Source organism: Rana temporaria, chromosome 1 (assembly GCF_905171775.1).
Source record: "Rana temporaria chromosome 1, aRanTem1.1, whole genome shotgun sequence".
Taxonomy (NCBI): Eukaryota; Metazoa; Chordata; class Amphibia; order Anura; family Ranidae; genus Rana; species Rana temporaria.
In genome coordinates, this window is record NC_053489.1 from 568,454,879 (window position 1) to 568,476,803 (window position 21,925).

At 45.1% G+C, this 21,925-nt stretch overlaps 1 protein-coding gene across 1 annotated transcript in view; it reads left to right on the plus strand.

Moving 5' to 3' along the window:
* Nucleotides 1-9,724: 9,724 nt before the first annotated feature.
* The window catches only part of LOC120921979 (general transcription factor IIE subunit 1-like), a 43,335-nt gene continuing 31,134 nt past the window's right edge, over nt 9,725-21,925 (plus strand). Inside the window, exons 1-2 of the mRNA XM_040334503.1 lie at nt 9,725-9,789; nt 17,178-17,651. Of these exons, the coding sequence (XP_040190437.1) occupies nt 17,204-17,651 (448 nt within the window). The 5' untranslated portion in view covers nt 9,725-9,789; nt 17,178-17,203. The remainder of the gene's footprint in view (nt 9,790-17,177; nt 17,652-21,925) is intronic.

Below are 21,925 nucleotides of genomic sequence, written 5' to 3' on the forward strand. Positions count from 1 at the left end.
CCTGTACATACTGCCCACTGTCATACCCTCCACACTCCTCTCCTGTACATACTGCCCCATCATACCCTCCACACTTCTCTCTGGTACGTACTACCCTCTGTCATACCCCCTCACTCTTCCTGTACATACTGCCCATTGTCATACCCTTCACACTCCTCTCCTGTACATAGTGCTTTTTTCCGTACCCTTTGTACTCCTCTCCTGTACATAGTGCCCACTGTTAGACCCTCCACATTCCTCTCCCTCACCTGCACATACTTCCCACTTATATACCGTCCATACTCCTCCCCTATGTCGCTTACCCACAAAAACAGTTCTTTAAAATTATACTGAATATCCTCAATGTTACCAGCTCTAGAATGGACACACTTTTGTTAGTTCAACTAAAGGAAATATCAGTTCTCATATTTGTTCTGCCCCATTATTAGTACTCCTTTAATTTTGTGATTACTACTATGATGTATAGAGGAACATCGGGGATCTCAGCTACTCTAAATATAGCACTTATATAAAAAAAGTGGCCCTGAAAATATTTTTTAAATGTTGGCAACTGTGCACTTAAGCACTGCCCAAGGGCCACCGTCCACCGGGTCAGTAGGGGGCCCCATGAGAGGCTCCTGGGATCCTGTGATAATAAAGCGGTAGTAAACTTTCCTGACATTACTACTTTTTAGAGGCCCTGGGGTAGGTTATGCCACAACGTACAAGTATGCACAGCATATTAGCACATTAGTGTACACTTCAATTTTCAGACTGAGCCCTCCAGTGCTGCGATGAATCAGGCGGGGCCTGGACACTTCCATCTTCACCCGGTCTTCCTTCTGGGTTCTGTGCCTTTGGTCACTTGCCTTGGCTGGGCTGCGTTCATGTCATTCCCACGCATTTATTTTTTATTTATTACACCCCATTCACACCTCTGCGACAAAATGCCCGACGCCGGCCGCTCGTGCCACTGGATGGGAGAATTCCCTTTGCTGTCTATGAGATGGTTCCCATCTCATAGACGCCGTACACCTGCGGCACGAAAAAAAGTCCCGGACCCTTTTTTTCAGGCGGCAGTGGCGTTCGGCCATAGAAAGCAATAGGAAGGATTTGTAAAAAAAAAGTTACACTATTCGCGGCAAAATACGCCGCATACGCGGCGTTACTTGTCGCGGAGGTGTGAATGCAGCCTAAAAGGCCCCACCAAAATCCCCAGCACCAGGCCCATGATGTTCTTAATCTGGCCCTGTCGGTGTTGCTGGATTGCCTGTCAGTTCAACAGTTTTTTTGCTCCTACGCAGCAGCATTCGAGTTGGGACATTACGTAAAAATAAGTATCTATCGCAATATCTTCAGGCAGAAGGATGTCCAAGATTCCACCTCTTGGAGCTTCAGAAAGAGTACAGTCAGGGCTGGACTGGGAATAAAAACCAGCCCTGGAAAACATTTAATATCAGCCCCATAGCATTAACGTCATTATTTTCTTGTTCATGAAAAGGAAAACCATGCATTTTAAAGCACATTCGAAGAGTATATTATACATAGAGAAGACAGATATGACAGCACATAGGGCTTTATATTTCAATGTATTTTTATTAGAGAAAAAACAAGTTCCGAAGTAGACAGACACATTGGCTGAACTAAGTACATTTTTTTTGCTGGCCATCAACATAGCAATACAGAGATATAAAATGGCCATAACACACATCTTCCCACACAGGGCTTTATATATAAAAGGGAATCCCAGTTAAAAGTGTTCAATCATCAGGGGGGACCGTTTAAAAACGGAAGTTTTTTTGGGAGCAGTGATTTTAATGATGCTTAAAGTGAAAAAATGTTTTGAAAAATTCCTTTAAATATCGTACCTGCTGAGTGTTTATAGTTTGCCTGTGAACTGGCACGTGTTTAGAACTGTCCCTGCACAAAATGACATTACTATAAGGAAAAAGTCATTTAAAACTGCTTGCGTCTTTAATGTAATGTCTGGTCTCTGCAATATGGATGAAAATCATTGAGAAAAATAGCATGGGTTTCCCCGCCCCCCCTCCCCCCATGTCATTACAAGCCCCTTTGGCCCTATATACTTTGAACAGCAGTATACAGGCGGTGCAAACAAGACAGGGACTGTAGGTGTGTTGTTAAGTAGAATCTGTTTGTAATTTTGAACTGGTACTTTTTTAAAGTGTAGCTCCAGCCAAAAAATCTATTTTTAAACTTTTTGGAAAAGATAGAGAAGGATTATCACCCCTGTAACATTTGTTTTGCTGTCTGTGCGCATCTGTTCAGAAGATTTCACTTTCTTTCCCAATGACAAATGTTTTTTTGAAAATTTTGTTTTTTTAGTGATAAAGCATCAGTGGACAGGAGACACCTCTTACAGAAGAGAATTTCCCTTCCTAGGGGTAGATTTCCTCTCACTTCCTGTTGTCTCCTTCCGTTTGCAAGTAGGAGTCATTTGTAAGTTGGATGTTTGAAAGTAGGGGCCTGTCGTATATACTCTGCAGAAATTTGGGCCCTAGGTGTTGGTGTTGCCACAACACTGTAAGCCCTCACAGTTAGTCTTAGTGGGCGCAGGAATGGGCCCTGCTGTTAAATATTAGATCAAGAAAAATTGAGCCTTTGTTGGTGGTGGTGGTGCTGGTGCCAGAACACTGTAAGCCCTCACAGTTACTCTTGGTGGGCGCAGTGAAAATACTTGCTGATCAGCCACTGCCTGTGGTATTAATATGAGAACAGCAGCAATTGTATTCACGTAGCTTTAGGTGCACACCGTGCAGAGGACACAGTACACCAAGTGAAAATACGTGCAGATCTCCTGCCTGTGGTATTAATATGAGCAGATCCCTGCCTGTAGGAATTAATATGAGAACACCAGCAAATCTATTGACGTAGCTTTAGGTGCACACTGTGCAGAGGACACAGCACACCACGTGAAAATACTTGCAGAATGATCCCCTGCCTGTGGTATTAATATGAGAAGATCCCTGCCTGTAGGAATTAATATGAGAACACCAGCAAATCTATTGACGTAGCTTTAGGTGCACACTGTGCAGAGGACACAGACAGTACACCAAGTGAAAATACTGCAGCTAGCACAATCACCTGCCTGCCTGTCAGTATATTAGGAAGAGCGGATCTAGCTAAACTCAATACAGTGTATAAATATATATACAACACCTGGGATGCATATATATCCTCTACACACTGTGGCCCGGATTCACAAAGGAGTTACGACAGCGTATCTCCAGATAGTGCGGGCCATTGCAACTCGGCGCCTAATTCATAGAATCAGATACGCCTCACAGTTGCCTAGATACGGGTGGCGTAAGTCTCCTACGCCGTCGTATCTTAGGGTGCATATTTATGCTGGTCGCTAGGTGGCGCTTCCGTATATTTCCGTGTTGAATATGCTAATTAGCTAGATACGCCGATTCACGAGCGTAGGTGCGCCCGGCGTATCAAGATACGTTGTTTACGTAAGACATACGCCGGCGTAAAGTTACCCCTCATAAAGCAGGGGTAAGTCATGTTAGGTATGGACGTCGGAAACGTACGAACAGCGTCGTATTTTACGTAGTTTGCGTAAGTCGTCCGTGAATGGGGCTGTGTAGAGGTTACGTTCACGTCGACTAAGCATTGAGCGGGCGTAATTTACTTTGAAAATTCGACGTGATACTGAGCATGCGCGCGCATGGTCACAACACATTTACATACAACACGCCCGTGTCAGATACACTACGCCGCCGTAACTTAGAACGCAAGTTGTTTCTGAATACAGGACATGGCGCTCTAAGTTACGGCGGCGTAGTGTATCTGAGATACGCTACGCCCACCTAAAGATAGGCGTTTGTATGTGAATCTGGGCCTGTAACTCTAACTGACTAGCCTGCCTGCTCTATCTAACTCCAAAAAATGACACTCTCTCTCTCTGTCTGTCTCTGTAAACCACCGCAACACACTACACAAGGCCATCTTCCAGGCGGCATTATATATTGTGGGGCGTGTACTAAACCCCCTAAGCCATAATTGGCCAAAGCCACCCTGGCTTTGACCAATTACGGCTCTCCGTTTTTTGCGAGCTGTGATTGGCCAAGCATGCTTGGCCAATCACCAGCCAGCGATGCCGCAGTGAATTATGGGCCATGACACGCCACTCGAATTTGGCGCGAATGGCCCATAACATTCGTAATTCGAAGAACGATCGAACATCGAACGAAGCTCATCCCTACTCCACAGTTTACACACATCTGACTTCTCCCGTGACCCCCATCCTGGCAGCACTCCCACTTTTGACTCCTCTCCAGACTCCCCCTCAGAAACCTCAGACATGATATAAGACAAGAGATGGTCAGAAGTTACAGACATGACACAAGAGATGGTTATAGAATGCAGACATGATACAGGAGATGGTCAGAGACTGCGGACATGATACAAGAGATCACTGTGCCCATCAAATTCAGCCTCACTGTGCCCATCAAGGCACTCTCACTGTGCCCATCATTGCAGCCTCACTGTGCCCATCAATGAAGCCTCAATGTACCCATCATTGCAGCCTTACTGTTCCCATCATTGCAGCCTTACTGTGCCCATCATTGCAGCCTCACTGTGCCCATAAATTCAGCCTCACTGTGCCCATAAATTTAGCCTCACCGTGCCCATGTATGCAGCCACACCATGCCCATGTATGCATCGATGTGCCCATGTATTCACCATCGCCGTGTCCATGTATGTAGCCTTGCAGTGTCCATGTATGCAGCCTCACTGTGCCATGTATGCAGCCTCACTTTGCCCATGTATGTAGCCTCACTGCCCATTTATGGAGCCTCACTGTGCCTATAAATTCAGCCTCACTGTGCACATCATTACAACCTCACTGTGCCCATGTATGCAGCCACACCATGCCCATGTATGCATCAATGTGCCCATGTATTCACCATCGCCGTGTCCATGTATGTAGCCTTGCAGTGCCCATGTATGCAGCATCGCAGTGCCCATGTATGCAGCCTCACTGTGCCATGTATGCAGCCTCATTTTGCCCATGAATGCAGTCTCAATGTCCCCATGTATGCAGCCTCACTGTGCACATCATTGCAGACTCACCGTTCCCATGAATGCAGCCTCACTGTGCCCATGTATGCAGCCTTGCTGTGCCCATGTATGCAGCCTCACTGTGCCATGTATGCAGCCTCACTTTGCCCATGAATGCAGTCTCACTGTGCCCATGTATGCAGCCTCACTGTGCACATCATTGCAGACTCACCGTTCCCATGAATGCAGCATCGCTGTGCCCATGTATGCAGCATCGCCGTGCCCACGTATTTAGTTTTGCAATGCCCATGTATGCAGCATCACAGTGCCCATGTATGCCCATGTTACAGTCTAAAATAGATGTAACACTGATTGAATCAGTGTTCCGCCTATCACATGAGACATCGGCCTAGGAGGCGGGACCTTGTTACAGCGCCACGTCGCCACCAAACACAAACCCAGCTCCATCACACAAAGCGGAGATGCACGCTGTGTGTGACACACGGAGGAGAGAGAGGGAGGGAGGGAGGTGAGCACAGCCACAGATCAAAGCAGCCCCAGGGCAGGCGGCCTACCGGGAAATTTCCAGGTATACCGGTAGGCCAGTCCGGCCCTAAATACAGTTGCATCCTGACAATAATCTTGTACCAAAGGTAGCAACAGCCCTTCATTTAACCACCTCAATATAGGGCACTTTCACCCCCTTCCTGCCCAGGGCACTTTACAGAGATTAGGGTCGCGCCATGTAGTAAGGAACATGGCTCGGCCACGATCGCCGTGCTGCACGCCCTAGGGGGCACACAAGAGTGGCCATTCTGGGGCGACGTCATATGACAGTGGGCAGGCGGCAAGTGGTCGACAGACATCTGGGAATTACCTAACTTTCCAGAAGATCACACAGAAAAGACACACAAATTGGATGTTTTCAGAATTTTAAAATATCTGTCCACAAACTGCTGCTTTCAGACCATCTAATAAGCCTTTTTTATCGTTCCAGCTAGAAATGTTCAAATTTTTAAATGAGGCTACTGCCTGAACTCTAGCAGGCTTGGTTGTGCATATAGGGTGAGGGGTTGTGACCCTCTCTCAGAGGTGGCTGCGCACTCTACCAGAGCGGTTGCAGCCTCATGGGCAGCCCATTCGAGAGCATCTATGGAATCCATCTGTAGAGAGGTATCATGGTCGTTCCAGCATACCTTTTCAATCATTACAGAGTAGACCCAGGTGCCTTATCAACAGTGGACTTTGGAGGAGAAACTAGTCTTCCTTCCCATCCTAATTAAAAAATAGATTTTGCAAGCAGAACCTACCCTGGCAGCTAATTATTTATCACTAGTATGCTGTCATGTTGGTGTCAGAAAAACAGAAAATTGTACCAAATACTTACCATCATTTTATTTTCCTGACACCAAACTAGGGGTGCACCGATATATCGGTGCCGAAACATATCGGCCGAAAACAGCTGTTTTGGGCACATGCCGAAACAGCTTTAAAATTGACGATATGACTAGTGGCTGCAGAGCGGTAAAACACACTGAAATTGTCTTCGCTTTGCTCGCACACAGCCCCGCCTGCTCCTTACCACGCTGTGTTAAACAGAATGCTGTTCTAATGCTAAGATGTTTTCTGTCTATCGCAGCGTGGGGTTAGGAGGAGGGGGGCTGTGTAGCAGAGCGAAGACAGTTTTATCCTACGGGCGGCGGTGAGTTTCTTTTCTAACCGGCGGGTCTCTGTTGCTGGAATTCCTGGACTGCAGGCCAGCGTGTAGAGGGGGAGAGAAATAGAGCACAGCCCGGCATCCAGGAGCCGTCCATCTGCCTATCTGGAGACCATCCCCCGAGTCGGGGCCGCGCTGTATTAAGTAATGTTGGCTCAGGCTGCGGGCTGCTCCAGCTCCTGCACGGGGCTCTCTGCACTCCGCACACACATCCGTACCAAGGCTGAGAGAGACAGCCTATACACAGCAGCACTGTGCCCAGTCCTAGTGCCATCCCTGTGTACTGCTAGAAGGATGGTGGTGGCACCAGGACAGACCTGCTGGATGCTCCTCTTACTGCTGTTACAGGAGATGTATGCTCTCTGCACTTAGTGAATGGGCAGCAGGTTGTGCTCATTGTCTCCTCACCACACTCATACAACATGTTTTTGGAGGTGACAGGGTTAAAAAAGAGAACCTGTCACCTCCAATTGCTATCACAATTGCTAAATTGTTAAAATAAGTAATTAAAAAGTAAATAAGAAAAATATTAAAAAGAAAATTATACAAAAATAAAAAAAATATACAAAAATAAAAAAAGTAAAACAAGCTACAAAAAAAAAAAAGTGATAAAGTAATAAAAAAAAAAGAAACAAGAGGCGGCAATTCGGGGCACAGTGAGACGGTAATGGGGGGCACAGTGAGGCGGCAATTGGGGGCACAGTGAGAGTATGTTTTAACATACAATTATTTAAAAAAAATATGTAATTTTCGGTTTCGGTTTCGGCCTGACATTTTTTTTTATTTCGGTTTCGTTTCGGTTCTGAAATTTCCATTTCGGTGCACCACTACACCAAACCATGGCAGCATACAGGCCCACCCTGTACGTTTCGGTATGTGGCTTGTTACAAAGAAATGGGGGAGGGCAGCTAACTACTCCTTTTTTTATGCTATTCACTGGTCCTGAGTGAATGGTCAAGAGGTGGAGCTCTCTCATTGTATGCTTCCATGGTTTGGTGTCGGGAAAGGACAATTATGGTAAGTATAAAGTGGTTGTTAAAGCGGAGTTCCGGCCATAATTTCACTTTTTAAATATAAATACCCCTGTAATACACAAGCTTAATGTATTCTAGTAAAGTTAGTCTGTAAACTAAGGTCCGTTTTGTTAGGTTGTTACAGCATTTAGACACTTTATAAAATAGAAATTGACTGGGGCCATCTTAAGTGTGGGCATCATGAAGCCAGACTGTATGACTTCCTGGATTTCAGCCTTGCACATGCTCAGTGCTGCACAAGCAGTGTCAGATCAGGTTTCAGCACCTGTGCTGTCCAAGTCACATGATTCTTTGAGACTGGGGAGTGCACAGACTCCTGGAAAGTTACACCCACTACATTCCCAGGAGTCTGTGCGGTGTAGGTTAGGAAGCATTAAGCACCTAGGTGCAGGAAGTGGGAAGATTAACTATTCTGCCTAGCAACAACACTTTGAAGGCATCTAAAAAAAAAAAAAAATTTGTAAAGGACTAATGACATTTTTTTAAAACTACTGATGTAATGTTATATTTATGGGTGGGACTCCACTTTAAGCAACTCTAACCTGTATACAACACTGCCTCCTATTGTAGTATCCCCCTCTGTGTGTGATTTATAAAAATCACACAAATACCTAATTTCACTGCAGAGATTGCAATCACATGACTGCCAAGCTTTCTCCTTTTCTCCTCTGAGAGATGCAGTGGGCGGGGCTGAGATTCCTCTGCTGATCTCTGTCTTGAGGGAAGGAGGAGAAGAGGAGAGACCTGACTGGTCATGTGATCGCAATCTTGGCTCTTAAATTAGGTACCGTATTTATCGGCATATAACATGTACAGGCGTATAACACGCACCCTAACTTTGAGAGGGAAGTTTCAGGAAAAAAAACTTTCCACGGCCCCCTGCGTATAACACGCAGGCACAGTTTACCCTCTATTTTCAGGGTAAAAAAGTGAGTGCTATATGCCAATAAATACAGTATTTACAAATCATTCACAGAGGGGGACACTGCAATAGGAGGCAGTGCTGATGGTGTATACAGGTTAGTGTTATGATGGTAGCAGGAGGGGGAGCTCACACACAGACAGTGAGGGGGGAGGCAGGAGGGCACAGGAGCAGAGAGGAGAGCAGATAGCAGGCTGCTGCGGACCACGATGTCTGGTTTCAGCAGCCATAATACACCATGGTCAGTTTACAGAGGGGTGGGGAGAAACTGGCAGTATTAGCCAGGTTTTTTTAGGTGTTACAGGGGGTCAAATGACACAGGACAAGCACTGTGTTATATAACATGCTTTAAAGGAGCAGGATCCTTTTTTTTGGGTGGGTTGACAAACGCTTTAATACAGAGAGGGTTATAACCAATGTCATTTTTTTTGGGTCATCTGGGTCCCATTGCGGAGATTTCCCTTCAATTCCTTCCCCATAGCCAAACAGGAAGTGAGAAGAAATACATCAAAATTAGGGAATCTCAACGTGTCACCAGGGTCATCTGAATTATCCCCATTGGAAGATTTCCCCGCTATTTGTGTTCTGATGTTAACCCAAAAATGTTCTTTTACTTTTACAGGACAAATAGAAAGGGTGGATCTCCCTAACAGCGGCACAGACAGAATTAAAAACTGACAGATATTCTAATCCCTCCCCTTTCTATGCAAAACTAAAAAAAAAAAAAAATTGCCTTTAGTTGTACTAAAAGTGAAAACAATGATTTTGATTTTTTAACCCAGCAACCAATAGGAGTTTACTATGTTTTTTAAGGTTCCTGTATCTTATTCTGCATATAATGAACACACAAATGTATGAACTCCAATTAAAAAAGTGAACCAGCCCCTGAATACAACAGTTTGTACATGTATGTGTATATTGTGTTGAAGATATATTTGGAATGAATGTTGTAACCTGGTAGTTTTGCTTCACACAAAAAAGGCTGCAGCTGATCAAAAGGTTTTAATGATCTTCCTTGTGTGGTCTCATTAATCACGTAAACCTGTGCGATGAAGCTGAACACATTCATGTTCCCATTGCTCTTGCATCGGTCAGCAGTGTTAGAGGTAAGCTTTTTACTGATTTATATGCTCTCTACCCAGAAAGGCACACTCCAAACTTCAATCTATTACCCAGGCTACATAAATTACACACAAGAGATATAGTAATGTGCAAACTTCAGTACCAACTATCACAATCCATCCTGACATCTGACATTGATCACTACCCAGATCCTGGTCATAATCAGCCGCTATTTTGCTCACTTTGGCTGAATTGAGAAGCTATGGTCTTTTACATTGCATTATTCCAAGCCTACATACTGCACCTGACTAGTAGTCATACTGCCATCCACAATATGATAGGTGTGGCATGGTGACAGGTGTGGCGTTCCCTACAGGTATGAATGTTCTTAGCTTTTAATACTGGGCAGTTATGTATTCTGATGGCTGCATTATTACATAAATTAGGATTGTCTCCTATTCCCTTTAAACCAGAATGAATGACACCAGCTCTGTGGCACATTGATGCAGATAAGATACTGAATTATATTAAACACCACCTAGAGCAGCTACATAATAAGTGTAATTCATATGTGTTAGGTTTTAAGGGATAAGATGGCAACCGTAATTACATTTGTAATAGAACTCTACATTCTGCAGATTAGAGAGTATGGCCACATATGTTCATTCCAGTAATTTCGCTGCGGATGAGCTCCGGCGTGTTCGAACACTCCATGTGCAGAGCCCGCCAAGAAGTCGGCGCTGCGCTAATCACAGGCAGGGAGACATTGTCCCAAATGTGCGGCTGCAGAGTTTCGGGAAATGTCTCACTGCCTGTGATTAACGCAACGCTGTGCCGACTTCCTGGCGGGCTCTGCACATTGACCTTACGAACACGCCGGAGCTCATCCTTAGTCCAGACCATTAACAGGTAAAAGAGTCTATGGGCACTTAGATTAGAGTGACCAGACATCCCCGGTTTCAGGGGACAGTCCCCAGATTGAGGACACTGTCCCCGGACCAAGTCTGTCCCCTGATTGGATTTGAACAGGGGTTGGGGCAATTTCAAAGACATTCAGTGCAGAATAAAAAAAAATCTGAATTACACACCTCCACTCCGCCGCTCCTACTAGCTTAGGGAGGGGGGGGGGTATTTTTTTACATTATCTGTGCCCCTTTCTGATGATCATGTGCTGGTCGAAGCGGAGGGAATATTTCTTCAGTTTCGGGTGCATGTTCATTCAGCTCCACTGGCATGTTCTTCTGCCTTGGCTCAGGTCCCGGCCACCCGCCTGCCTGTTTTTCTCCTTGCCTTTCCTGGCGGAGTGATCTTCCTCCGCACCCCATCCAGTAGTAGCCGGACTTGACAGGCTGTGATGTGGGCGGTGGCGGGCAGAGAGTCGCCTATTGCCGCCATTACTAGTAATAAAATCCGTTGTGGATGAAAACGGGACATACATTGGTCCCTATGTGATTGCGGGTGTCAGCGAATGACTATCCGCTGACACCCGTAATCACCCGCCTCCGCAATGATCCGATTTTTCGGACGGAAGAAAATCCTATTTTTGTGTGAAAGGGCCCATTAAGAGGTTGTAAAGGTTCGTTTTTTATTTTCCAAATAGGTTACTTTAACCACTTACGGACCCCCCACTGTATATATACGTCCTCTTTTTAAACATGGATATCTCAGTAACGGCAGCAGCTGCTGCCACAACTGAGATATCCATGTTTTCAGCTGGCGGCCGTGTAAACGATAACGGCGGTCTCCGCGGCGGATTCGCCGCGAGATCGCCGTTATCGGTGGCGGGAGAGGGGCCCCCCCCCCTCCCGCCGCTTTTCCGTGCCCTCCGCCGCTTACCGGAGCCGTCGGTAGCGGCGAAGGAGATCCGATGCTGCCGCCTGGAGAGTGAGGACTTGAGTGAGGGCAAGATGGCCCCCACCCGTCCTCATAGCTCTGCTGGGCGGAAGTGACGTCAAAACGTCAGTCCCGCCCAGCCTCTTAAAGAGACAATTTTTTTTCTGTCATTTTTTTAAATGACAAATTTTCCTTTTTTTTTTTTTTTTTTTTTTTTTGCATTTAAGCCTAAATATGAGATCTGAGGTCTTTTTGACCCCAGATCTCATATTTAAGAGGACCTGTCATGCTTTTTTCTATTACAAGGGATGTTTACATTCCTTGTAATAGGAATAAAAGTGATCATTTTTTTTTTTATATTTTAGTGTAAAAAATAATAAAATCAATAAAATTAAATAAGAAAACAAAAAAAAAATTTTTTTAAAGCGCCCCGTCCTGACGAGCTCGCGCGCAGAAGCGAACGCATACGCGAGTAGCGCCCGCATATGAAAACGGTGTTCAAATCACACAAGTGAGGTATCGCCGCGATCGTTAGAGCGAGAGCAATAATTATAGCCCTAGAGCTACTCTGTAGCTCAAAAAATGCAACTTATAGAATTTTTTAAACGTCGCCTATCTAGATTTTTAAGGGTAAAAGTTTGACGCCATGCCACGAGCGGGCGCAATTTTAAAGCGTGACATGTTGGGTATCATTTTACTCAGCGTAACATTATCTTTCACAATATATAAAAAAATTGGGCCAAATTTATTGTTGTCTTATTTTTTAATTCAAAAAAGTTAATTTTTTCCAAAAAAAGTGCGCTTGTAAGACTGCTGCGCAAATACGGTGTGACAAAAAGTATTGCAATGACCGCCATTTTATTCTCTAGGGTGTTAGAAAAAAAAATATATAATGTTTGGGGGTTTTAAGTAATTTTCTAGCAGAAAAAAATGTTTTAGTCTTGCAAACACCAAATCTGAAAAACACCTGAGGTCTTTAAGTGGTTAAAGGAACACTAAAGGTTAGTTTTTTATTAGATCAATTGATTGCTGTAAGCTAGAGCACCTAAATATCACTTACCTCGTTTTTCCTTTTGACCTCCAAAATACAGTAATCCAGGTTTGAAAATGCCATTTCCTGTCTCTCCTCTTCTTGCTTTCCACCAGCATCTGAGCCGTTTTGCATGGTGGAAAGCAGAATGTGCTCACCCCCTCCCTATGACTACAGCCCTGCATGAAGATGCTCTTTTATCCCTCACAGGCATGGAGGCTAAGCCTAATGGGAACTGTAGTTCCCATTAGGCCGTGAGGTAGCAAGAATGAATGCGCACCGCAAACCAGGAAGTCAGTGAGAATAATGATTCAGGAGTGCTGGAGGTGAATAAAACCGCTCGATTTCAACAGGTATCAAATTAGTTATAATGCAAAACATTACTTTTTACTTTATCAGCTACTGTCAGACTTTAATTTAAGAGCAAAATATTTTTGTCTTTACAACCCCTTTAAGTTAGTGCATTGTTGGTTCACTTACCCTTTCATTCGATTTCCCTTCTAAATGTTTTTTTCTTTGTTTGAATTTCTCACTTCCTGTTTCTCCTCAGTAAGGTGTTCAGTAAGCTGTTCTAAATGACTTTCCACCGCTCAGATGATGGTGGAAAGCTTACTGAGGAGAAGCAGGAAGTGAGAAATTCAAACAAAGAAAAAAAAAACATTTAGAAGGAAAAGGTAAGTGAACCAACAATGCACTAGATTAAAGGAACCTATTTAGAAAATAAAAGACGAACCTTTACAACCCCTTTAACTTAGATAAAGTCTATTGTGTAAGGGGTTTTCCATCCTTCATAAAAATGATCCAAGTGGATAACAACTTCTAGATACAAACTATATGAACACTAACAGACATCCAAGTGTGTCATTAGTTGAGGGAGAGATAATTGTAAGGATACAGGCAGATATACGTTAAAGTGAACAATACTACATAGAATAACAGAAACTATTGAAGCCAGAGGATCAGTATGACAGCAGGGCAACTAGCATGTTCAGAAGTCAGAAATGGCAGTCTGTGTATTTTTTTTGAGTACAAGGTTCCTTTAAGGTCTGGGAATCATTTTATTGGGGGTTTTTAACATGTGAAGACAAAAATAACAGAGCTACCACTGCTGACTTGTTTTTATAGCTACAGACTCAGGAGCTACAAGTTGCATAAAAAAAAAAGAATCTACCTGGTGCAACAAGCATAGTGATTCATTGCATGCAACCAAGTGTGATAATCTACCAAGGGTCTCCAAACTTTGGCCCTCCTGCTGTTCAGGAACTACAATTCCCATCATGCCTAGTCATGTCTGTGAATGTCAGAGTTTTGCAATGCCTCCTGGGATGTGTAGTTCTGCAACAGCTGGAGGGCCGCAGTTTGGAGATCCCTGAACCATGAAGTGTTGGCTCTAGGGATGAGCTCTGGCGTGTTCACACTCTCCACGTGCAGAGCCCGCCAGGAAGTCGGCACGGCGCTGCGCTAATCACAGGCAGTGTCCTGATGCTCGGCTGCAGAGATCGGGAAATGTTTCCCTGCCTGTGATTAGCGCAGCGCCGCGACGACTTTCTGGCGGGCTCTGCACGTGGAGTGTGCGAACACGCCCGAGTTCATCCCTAGTTGGCTCACAGTTCACAAAGAATGAATCAGAACCAAGTTGTATAGAATGAATGGATAACCGTTAAGTGCATAGTACACAATGCCACCAATCAAACTTTACAGGGTATGCAGGGGCAGTATTGCTGTCCTAGGCCATGGCTTATGAAGAAGTGCAACCTTGGCTGGAATATCCAGCAAAATGGTCAATAATTAATTTAGTGTAATTGAGACCTAACTCTGCATGCTCAGGAGACCAGGATGATATAGAACTGGTATAAGCTTGGATATCTAGGAAATACAACGGCCCGGATTCAGATAGAGATACGACGGTGTATCTCCTGACACGCCGTCATATCTCTGAGTTCCGTCGGTCGGATCTATGCGCCTGATTCATAGAATCAGTTCCGCATAGATCTCCCTAAGATCCCACAGGTGTAAGTGACTTACACCGTCGGATCTTAGGCTGCAATTCCAGGCCGGCCGCTAGGTGGCGTTTCGTTTTTTACACGCGACGAATATGCAAATGCGGATTTCCGCTGATTTAGAAACGAACGCCCGCCCGTCGATTTTTTTTTTTTACGTCGCTTGCGTTCGGCTTTTTCCAGCGTATAGTTACCCCTGCTATGTGAGGGGTATCCTATGTTAAGTATGGCCGTCGTTCCCGCGCCGAGTTTTGAATTTTTACGTCGTTTGCGTAAGTCGGTTTAGAAAAGAGCTGGACGCAAGTTACGCTCACACCGAAACCAATGACGTCCTAGCGACGTCATTTGAAGCAATGCACGCTGGGAAAATTTGCGACGCATGCGCTGTTAGATCGCCTGATTTAAATTGTAGACGCCCCCTAGCCGCGGAATTTGAATTCCGCCGGGGGATTTACGAAACACCGCCGCAAGTTTTGAGGTAAGTGCTTTCTGAATTAAGCACTTGCCTCAAAAACTTCAGCCGGCGGATCGTAAATCAGATAGGTTACGCGGATCTAAAGATCCGCTAACCTATCTGAATCCGGCCCAACATTTCTGGTATTTATTACCTGTATATACTCCTTCTGATACAATTGGAAAAGCTCAGATTGAAAATGGATAACTTAGAGCAATGTAGGAGTATCAGTAGTATGGAAAGTTTAGGTCTGTGGGGATACTTTGGTGACCATCTGTAGGAGTATACTGTAAGTAGTATGGAAAGTTTAGGTCTGTACAATACTTTGGTGTCCGTCTGTTTGTGCTGTTCGGCTTTCAAGTGCAAGTTTATTGGTCTCCAGTATGGGTTTTGGATTTGAGTTAGATGCCCATTATTTAAATATTAAAATGGTGCATATCTCTAAAAAGGGAGTAGGAAACTTTTCTGATGAAGCCTGTAAGTCAGTGCCTCATGCTTCAGTTCATGGGACAATAATGACCAGTGGATGAGTACAGGAGAGGACTCTGTTTCCTGCCCCTTCCCTCATTCAGTCAGCAACGGGGAGACCTGCTGTGTCTCTGTGTGGAGAGAACAGCCGAGCTGCGGGATCTTCTTTCCCCCCCCATATCATGCTGCTGTAGACAGGAGTGGGGAGTGGCGCCCTCTCCTTCCTATTGGGCAGGGGGAAAAAACAATCAAAAAGGAGCATGGGACATGTAATCCCGAGGACTGGCTTATTGCAATCCTAAGAGCAGGTGATGGTAGTAAGTGACACGTGGCATCTGGCAGCAGGTGACGGTAGTAAGTGACACGTGGCATCTGGTAGCAGGTGACGGTAGTAAGTGACACGTGGCATCTGGCAGCAGGTGACGGTAGTAAGTGACACGTGGCATCTGACAGCAGGTGACCGTAGTAAGTGACACGTGGCATTTGGCAGCAGGTGACGGTAGTGATACGTGGCATTTGGCAGCAGATGACGGTAGTGACACGTGGCATTTGGCAGCAGGTGACGGTAGTAAGTGACACGTGGCATCTGTCAGCAGGTGACGGTGGTGACACGTGGCATCTGTCAGCAGGTGACGGTGGTGACATGTGGCATCTGTCAGCAGGTGACGGTAGTAAGTGACACGTGGCATCTGTCAGCAGGTGACGGTGGTGACACGTGGCATCTGTCAGCAGGTGACGGTGTGAAGTGACACGTAGAAGCAGGTGACGGTAAGTGACTTGTGGCATCAGGTGATGGTGTGAAGTGACACGTAGAAGCAGGTGACAGTGGTAAGTGGCACGTGGCATCCGTCAGCAGGTGACGGTGGTAAGTGGCACGTGGCATCCGTCAGCAGGTGACGGTGGTAAGTGGCACGTGGCATCTGTCAGCAGGTGACGGTGGTAAGTGACACGTGGCATCTGGCAGCAGGTGACGTTGGTAAGTGACACGTGGCAGCAGGTGACGGTGGCAAGTGACATGCTGCATCTGGCAGCAGGTGACGGGGGGCGCAGTTTGCCATCTTCACCCTGGGCACCGAAAGACCTTGTCCTGAATCTAAGTATATGGGGTGAAAACAAGATATTCTGATGAATCTTTTACATATGGAAAGCCCTACCTGATTCTTGTGAAAGTTACAGAGATTAGAGACCATTTGTGCTATGCACTTTAAAGCTTGACCTACATGATGGTGACAGTAAAGGAGACACTATTGAAGAGGTTTTTATCTTAATTTGTGTAAATGTCTTTGTGTCTGCAGTCACATGGGTAGCCATGTATCTCGCACTGACGTATTGCAGACTGAGCTGAATGATGCAAAGTGCTGAAATCTTTAATGCTCCTGAGCTTCTTACACCTGTTTGCAAGCATGGCTTTTGACAAAAGAAATCCTCAGGGAATTCATTGATATGATTCACTGCCAATGATTTAAACTGAACACTCAAATCACTGCATATATTTTGATATTGCTTGTTCTCTCTGGCTGCAATAGCTTTTGTAATTCTTGTACATGTTATTTATTCCCTTTTTATTGGGTTTATTCAGCTTTCTTGCTCTAGTACAAAACCTCAGTCATACTGCATGGTATAGTTTTTGGTGTTTTTCACCTACAGAAAATACATGCCTTGGTCTGTTCACAATGGGGGATCAAGACACCATGACAGAAGTGCCTGCTGCCCTGAAAAGACTTGCCAAATACCTGGTCCGAGGGTTCTATGGTCTTGAGTACTCCCTGACCCTGGATGTGCTCATCAGATACCCATGTGTCAAGGAAGAGGACATTGGCCTGCTCCTCAAGTTTGAAAAGAAGCAACTTCGAACCATCCTGCAAACTCTGAGGTCTGATAAAATCATCAAGCTTCACATGCGTGTCCAGACTGGACCAAATGGCAAGAGTTGCAAATACAATTATTACTACATCAACTACAAGGTGCTTGTAGATGTTATTAAATATAAACTTGATCACATTCGCCGCAAGATCGAGTCAGATGAGAGGGAGTCCACCAACAGAGCTTCATTTAAGTGCCCTGGATGTTCCAGCACCTACTCCGACCTGGAAGTCAACCAGCTATTTGACCCATTTACAGGTATGTGTTGTGAGCCCACCCTGAAGTTTGGTTGTGTAAAAACAAAAAATGTGTGTTTTTAAAAAGCTGTCAGGTGATTTAGAAATGGCTAGGGGCCAATAGAGCTAAAACGTAGCTTGATTTGTATACAAGGATATATAGGGCCAGAAACACAAAGAGTTACGTCGGCGTATCTATTGATACGCCGCGTAAGTTCCATCGATGCGCCGTCGTATCTTTGTTTTGTATCCACAAAACAAGATACGACTGAATGTGGTCTAGATCCGACTGACATACGTCTTAGTACGCCGTCGGATCTTAGGTGCATATTTACGCTGGCCGCTAGGTGGCGCTTCCGTTGATTTCCGCGTTGAGTATGCAAATTAACTATATACGCCGATCCTCAAACGTACGTTCGCCCGGCGCATCTTTTACGTCGTTTACGTAAGGCTTTTTCCGGCGTAAAGTTACCCCTGGCTCTATGAGGCGTACGCAATGTTAAGTATGGACATCGGGACAGCGTCAAATTTTCCGTTGTTTGCGTAAATCGTTCGCGAATAGGGCTTTGCGTATTTTACTTTAACGTTGAAAGCATTGACTATTTGCAACGTGATTTCGCGCATGCGCACTGGCATACGTCCACGGGCGGCGCATGCGCCGTTCGAAAAAAGCGCCAATTACGTGGGGGTCATACTAGATTAGCATACAACACGCCCACTCCAAGCCTACTTTGCGCCGGCAGATTTACGTTACGCCGGCGCACATATGGGAGCAAGTTCTTTGTGGATACCCTACGAGCCACTCAGATTTACGGCGGCGTAGCGCATATGAGATGCGCTACGCATCGTTTAAGCAACTCATTTAAGCAACTCGCTAAAGCAGACTCCTTCATTTTTACAGTTGTGATGGAGTATATAGGCAAAGTGATTATAGACAAAAGTCAGTATGACAGCCAGACAACTTGCCCTTGCAGAATGAGTGGTCATCACTGCCAATCTTCATGTTTCTCTCAGTCTATCTTGGCACCATCACTGATGCTTGTAGAATAGAACAATTGCAATTTGAGAATACAGTAGGTGCTTTTTGATACAGCTACCCAATATTTTGAAGGCGATCTCTGAGAGAAACGTGTTGCTTAAACGAGAGGCCTCATATATCGAACCAATCGCCCCTGTCAAGGTCCGGAATGTCTACTAGCCATTTATTTCAGAGAGTCGACATCTCGAGGGTAACAAAGCATAGGCGACTGTAGAGGACCGACATATAATTTCTGAACAGTCACACCGCACATTCTCCTCAAGAGATGACCTAGTGAGGCACACCGAAGAATCAGGAAAATGGCTGCTGAAGGGATGGGGGTGGCCAATATATGAAGTAATAGGACCGTGTATCTCGAGCGCATAGTAGGTAAAGCAATTATATTACCTTGGTCCACATATGTGATAATGCTCTTATATGGAATTTCCTCCAGGCATGAGGATCTGGGATAGAGTAAAAATGTGGTAGATTTGGATTGATCCATAGGGGAGTATGTAGGGAAAACTGCGAGGAACTACCCTGTTTCGAAGCTCAAGCCCACTCTCCAAGCTTTGAGGGTGGTAAGCATAGAGGGTGACATATGGTATGGGGCCTTACCCCCACGATAGAGCAACACCACATCTTTAGTGGGAGGATTAATACCCCGTCATTGGTGTCAGTGGAAGAAATGGTATCCCATCATAGGTGTCAGTGGGAGGAATAGTGCCCCATCACTGTTGTCAGTGGGGGGGGAATAGTGGCCCATCAATGGTTTCAGTGAGTGGAAGGGTGCCCATCATAGGTATTAGTGGGAATAATTGTCTTATTGTTGGTTTAAAGGGGTTGTAAAGGGTCGTCTTTTATTTTCTAAATAGGTTCCTTTAAGCTAGTGCATTGTTGGTTCACTTACCCTTTCCTTCGATTTCCCTTCTAAATGTTTTTTTTCTTTGTTTGAATCTCTCACTTCCTGTTTCTCCTCAGTAAGCTTTCCACCATCATCCGAGCGGTGGAAAGTCATTTAGAACAGCTTACTGAACACCTTACTAAGGAGAAACAGGAAGTGAGAAATTCAGACAAAGAAAACAAAGAAAAAAAACATTTAGAAGGGAAATCGAAGGGAAAAGTAAGTGAGTGAGTGAGAAACCTGTAAAGCGCAACACATGCGAACTGAATCGCCTCTGGGCGCTGTATCCATTTCATGGGTAAGGAACCCCTTGACCTCAGAAGAGATGGGTTTTAATCTTTCTCCTGAAGGCCAAGTGGTCCGACTCCAGTCGGATGGTGGTTGGTAGTGCATTCCACAGCCGAGGTCCCTGGACTGCAAATCTTCGATCTCCTTTGGACTTGTATCTGGCTTTGGGTATCTGGAGGAGGTTTTGATTGGTGGATCGCAGAATGCGATTGGGGTTATGGGCTTTTATTTTTTTGCATAGATATTGGGGGGCGTTGCCTTGAATACACTTATGCGTTAGGCAGAGTGCCTTGAAAGTGATTCTGTCTTTTACTGGCAACCAATGAAGGGCTCTTGGCAAAGGTGAGATTGATTCCCATGTTTTTTTACCGGTCACTAGTCGAGCGGCCATATTTTGAACGACTTGTAGACGAGTGATTTGGTATTTGGGGAGTCCTAGATAGAAGGAATTTGCGTAGTCAAGTCTGGAAGTGAACCAACAATGCACTAGCATTTATTTTCTAAATAGAAAATAAAAAACGAACCTTTACAACCCCTTTAAGTGCCAAAAATCATGCACCCATTGTTGGTGTCAGTAGGAGGAATAGTGTCCCAAGGGCCAGATACAGGCAAGCAAAGGGACGTATTCGGCCCCAAGGCTGCAGTTTGGAAACCATTGCTTTAAGTCGCTGATCTGGAACAAAGAAAAGGCAGACAATGTAAGAGAAACCTCAGAAGTCTATCTAAACATAATGTTGGTTCTTGGCATCATATACATGCGCCAAAGGGTCAGCATGACGGTCAACTAGCACTTGCAGAATAAGAGATCTTCATGTTTCTCTCAGTAACGATTTTCTTTAAAATGTCTGTAAACCCTAACATTGAACATGATTTATCTGCTCCCTTTGGTCTGTTATAGATACCATTGAAAGTATTTTGTTATATCTGTTTAATGAGTGAAAAAACTACCTGTTGATCATGTCACAAATTTAAAGCCACCCTGTGTTATCTCAAGAAGCCTAATTAGCATGCTCAGTTCCTATCTTGAGCTGCAAACAAATTGGTCCATAGGGGACAGTGGTGGAGGTTCAGTACTTTAGCAAAATGCCACTGGGCAGGGTTGACACCATTTAGTATACAAACAAGTTCTGTTTTGTTACCCCATAATACAAAGTTAGGATCACAGTGCATTTCTGACAGGTGAACAGATATTATTCTGTACTTGCAGGGTCTTTCAAGACTAATTGAACACCCCAACCCGTAACCCTTTGTTCGTCTCACTCCCTCGTACCTTAAATGACGACACAGACAACTTCTTAACCTTGAATGGACGTGGGGGTCGGCCACAGCTTTATTTTGTTAAACATAACGTAACTTGTTAACCTTTATTAACCTTCACATGGTTGATTACTAGGGGGGGAAGCACCAGCCAGCCGCCGGCCTAAGCCGACGGGCATAAAAGCCTTCCACCCCTCCTTTCCATAATTACTCTCCTGTACCGCCAGCTGTGACTTAAATAGACAATATAACCACTCGCACATAAATGCAAATAAATAACACAGGGCCTGCAAGGCCAACGACATATCCCCGTAAACATGAAATTACAGCAAAACAGTCCAACGTGTCCGTCCGCTTATCTCATAATTTTTTTTTTATCATTATTATTTATTTATTATTTTTTTTTTTTTTTTTGAAGAACAAACGTAAGTAAAATTGCAGACAATTCCAGACAGTAAGGGGCGGGAGGGCGGGGAGCTGCTCTGCTGGCGCTGCACGGTAAGAGGAAGTGGGGAGGGGGGAGCATCCCTGCTTTGTAGCCTCTGTCCCCTCCAAGTACTCCCCCCTCCCCTACTCCTACACCATTGGTTCTCGCTGCCCTATGGTAAGCCTCCATCCCCCTTGAGAGAAAGGGGGGGGGGGGGGAGTGAGGCTCGATTAACCCCTTCCTGGCTGTCCTGCATGTCACTCAGTCCGTGGCACCTAGCCCTAATTGGGCCGGTGCCAACCAGACTAATTGAACACCCCAACCCGTAACCCTTTGTTCGTCTCACTCCCTCGTACCTTAAATGACGACACAGACAACTTCTTAACCTTGAATGGACGTGGG